The 4,137-nt window shown below is 33.0% G+C and overlaps 1 protein-coding gene across 1 annotated transcript in view; it reads right to left on the bottom strand.

Annotated features, from left to right (window-relative positions):
• Positions 1 to 248: 248 nt before the first annotated feature.
• Positions 249 to 4,137, bottom strand: part of WDR17 (WD repeat domain 17) — a 128,196-nt gene continuing 124,307 nt past the window's right edge. The window contains exons 27-29 of the mRNA XM_006882220.1: positions 3,776 to 3,874; positions 3,294 to 3,477; positions 249 to 368 (exon numbers count right to left, since the gene is read on the bottom strand). Coding sequence (XP_006882282.1) covers positions 249 to 368; positions 3,294 to 3,477; positions 3,776 to 3,874 — 403 coding nt within the window. The remainder of the gene's footprint in view (positions 369 to 3,293; positions 3,478 to 3,775; positions 3,875 to 4,137) is intronic.

Here is a 4,137-nt window from a genome sequence, read left to right as displayed (position 1 = left end):
ATGCTGTTTTATATTTTCCTTTATAATAAGCACATGAAGTTCCTTCAAGTATACTTTAGAAATGAAACACTTTTTCCTTAAATTACATAAATATTTTATTTTTTAAGTAAGCGAATAATAAGATAAACTACTATTCTCCATCTCCCTTCCCCTACCCACATATGATTTTGAATAACCAAGATCAAAATGACACTAACCCACAAGAGTTCTTCTTTAAAAAACAAGTAATCTCAGAGAAAAATATTCAATCAAAATGGATTGAGTCGTATTCCAGTTCCTAGAGGTGAGAATGGATTTACTTTTGCCCACATCAATGCATCATTCAAGGAGATAGCTGATTTCCCATCTTCAAGGAAATATACAGGGCCCTGCAAAGAGAGTTGGGGAAAGAGAACATGAGATTACAAATTTGATACATAATTTTAAACCTCTAGGAACAATACTCACAGTAATAAAATATCATTGGTAGGATTTAGGCAATTCTAACCAGAATTTAAAAATATAGGAAAAATTACTTTTAAAAATTTTATACTGGCAAATATGAATAATTTTTAAATAAATATTATCTTATGAAATCCCGATATTTTTCAAGGTAAAATTTACTTTCACAATTTGATTTTCTAAAATATAGTCATACTACCAATAAGAATAGGCATTGTTACCTTATTTTTATCAATTTATAAAAGCATATTGCCTACTTACAGAGTTAATTATATTCTATTTCCTTAGTCACTTAGGAAATCACTTAATCACTAAAACTTTGTCTCCACTCCCTAGGGGGGGAAGGAGTGGCATCCACTTCAAAATTCTATGAACTTTGATAAATGACAAGAGTTAACACAAAGGCTTCAGGCCTTTTGTTCATAGGGAGGGTTGTTATGTGTTGTGCACTAACTAGATGGCAACCAGCTGACTCACAGCTGACCCTCCAGCAGGTTTTCAGAGGCAGTTAATTGCACGGGAGGAGACTGCTCATCCTTCTCCTACAGAGAAGCTGGTGACCTCAAACCATGTGCCTTTGAGATTGCAGTACAGCTTCTTGCCACTAGGCCACCAGAGCTCCCATTTTTTTGGTACACACAAACATACACGGCACATGTATAATTTAGTTACAGCACTTAGGGTAGTTCTGAAGAACTATTTCATAAAACCTTACAACCTATATTAATAAAATATTAGGAAGGAAACCCTATCTAAAAATGCACAGAATGAAACATAAATTTTACTTTCTTTATTGCTACAATTTGAAGTGATACAACTTACTGTTAGAAAATTAATTATTTCTAGATGTTTTTGCTGTGTATTGTAGAGTCAGAACCAACCTATAGCTGACACACTGACTGGTTCTCAGAGGCAGTTAATTGCATGGGAGGGAGATTACCCATCCTTCTCCTGAGGAGCAGCTGGTGGGCTCAAACCGTGTGCCTTCAGGATTGCAGCATAACTTCTTACCACTAGACCACCAGCACTCAAATTCTAGGTGTTAGAAATCCATCTAAATAGATAAAGATTCCTTATTTACAAGTTCCTCAAGATTTGCAAGTACCTGATACTTCACAATTCTAATGTAAACATACTCATTTTCTATTGAGATAAAAATATCCTGGAATGTAGAGCATCACCTAAATTACTAATTTGTACTTTCCTGTATATGAGATAGGATGCCCTGGTGGTATACTGCATAACATACCAGCTGCTACACAGAAAAAAGATTGGCAATCTCCTCTTATAACAACCTACAGCCTTGGAAACTTTATGGAGGGAATTGCACTGTCAGAAATGACTAGATGGCAATAACTTTAAGTTTGATTTTTGTTTTGGGTATAGAAGATAATGAATAGATCCTGAATATAGGTGGAGGTATAGAGAGACCAGATACTATATAAAGTTACCTTATTGTTCCAGATAGAGAAAAGAAACCTTAAAAAAAAAATCAGAAAACAAAAACAAAACAAAACAAAATCCCAAACAAAACCATAAAACTGCTGAGTAAAAGAAATAGTATATTTAGGGCAGCAAGTTGAACCAAAGACATCATATTCTAAAACATTCCCAATGGTTTTTGCTCTTAATTTATTAAATCTGCTGTGGTTTTCATTGATAATAAATAAAAAAATAGTAGTAAATATGTATATAGCTAATATAACTGTTTTCTGGGGGGGTTGGGTTTTTTTTTTTAGAATAGGAGTGTGTGTTCTGAAGACTTAACTAGCTTGTAGTGGCAAGTCAACCTATAGTTTAAATTCACTTTAGTATCAAACTATTTTGAGTGGTATGCCAAAACTACTCTTCCTCCATTGTTTTGGCATACCAATATTGTCAATTTAAGTACTAATTTTCTGAATTTTTCTAGCCAAGGATTTACTTAGTGAATGGTTATATTGTTTTTATTGTGTATTACTCAGTAAAAAGGTTATATTATGAAATGGTTATTTTACTGCTCTCTTTCAGCCTACCCTGTAGTCTCAATTAGCATTTCACAGGAATTCACCTTTGTTTATTTCACAAGAACATCAACGACTGTTTTCAGCCCTGGATGACAAAACCCAAATACAGCTCAATTTAAGGCTTTTGAGTTGATTTTGGAGGATAGCAACCTTCTTTTTATTTGCTTGAGAAAAGGCTACTACAGGGTCACATTGGGAGGTTTTGGTATCATTCTCATCACTAACTCGAGGAATGATTAGAGACAATTCTTAGGGAATTGACTATGACTCATTCCAATAAGAGAGAGCTCTGGTGGCCGATACGGCAAGTATTTGAACTCTGCCAACCCAAAAGCCGGCGGTTCAAATTCACCAGATGCTCCATGGAAGAAAGGCAGTTTCCACCTGTGTGATTTATAGCCTCTGAAAACTCACCAGAATGTCAGCTGTAAGTTGATTGTGATTTGACAGCACATAAAAATGACAACAATCTCAATAATATTTAATCACTAAAATATATATGTATATTAGATTTTATTGCTCCATTTGTTTTTAGAGACTATAAAGTTAAACCTGAGATACAATAAATGATAGCTATTGTTATTGCATTGTCTTCCTTAGTTTTAAATTCTCTAAAGATATAACTTACATAAATTTAAAAATGTTTGCTATTAAGTAATGTATAATACAATAAATGCTTCAATAATAATAATACAATAAATGCTTCAATAATAGTAATGACAATTAGTCTCTTCATTTATTTTAGAAGTAGCAATTGTAGGTTCACTTTAGGCTTATTTTAATGGCAATGTTATAAAATTAATGGAATAAACAAAAATAATGACATGCACAATTTACACTTTATACCTGAATTTTTAATCCTGTAAGACAAGAAATGTGGATGTCAGAATGACTTGGAAGATTTGATCCAGTTACATAATCGGGTCCAATAATTTCAGTGCATGGTTCTTCTTTTATTCTCTTTAGTAATGTTGAATAAACAGTTCTTTGTGAGTCAGAAGGAGGTGTATATGGAGATTCTTCTGTCAGCCTATGTTTTCAACAGATATTACAATTTCATTGTGTTGAATCTGAATTATGAAGGGTTACCATAGAAACACTCCCAAATGATTACTTAGTCTTCCTTTACAGATGAAGACAAATCAATTTCATACTTAATTTATAGCAAGACAAATGACTTTGGAAAGAAAAAAACAAACAGTAATTTATAAAGTACAGAAATCAAGATTGATTATTCTCTAAAAAATAACAGGATATATTTCTAACAAGTTCATCTATAAAGCTAGACATTACTTTGTCCATTCCAATTTTACATCATATTTACTCACTGGCTGATGGACTGTGTGCAAGATCTCCATGCATCCAGTTCTTCAGAAAGATGTTCAATTTTTAAAGGTATTGATACTTCCCGACGTTTTAAAAGTTGACTGAAATATGACAAAAACGAATAATGACCATTTTAGATTTAATAAATAATTATTTTGTGCAAAAATATAGTACATGGATACAGTGTTTAAAATGGTTAGTGTTGAAACGTTTGGCAGCTAACCTTAAGGTTACAGGTTCAAACCTACCAGCAACTCTATGGGGCAGTTCTATTCTGTCTTATAGGGCCTCCGTGAGTCAGAATTAACTTGATGGCAGTGATGTATATATTGTGAAGTGTGTTTGTGTGTGTGTGTGTGTATAT

This window comes from Elephantulus edwardii, unplaced genomic scaffold, assembly GCF_000299155.1.
Source record: "Elephantulus edwardii isolate Elephantulus edwardi_28Jun2011 unplaced genomic scaffold, EleEdw1.0 scaffold00018, whole genome shotgun sequence".
Lineage (NCBI taxonomy): Eukaryota > Metazoa > Chordata > Mammalia > Macroscelidea > Macroscelididae > Elephantulus > Elephantulus edwardii.
The sequence above is the reverse complement of the archived record's forward strand: the minus strand, read 5'-3'. Positions and strand labels throughout refer to the sequence as shown.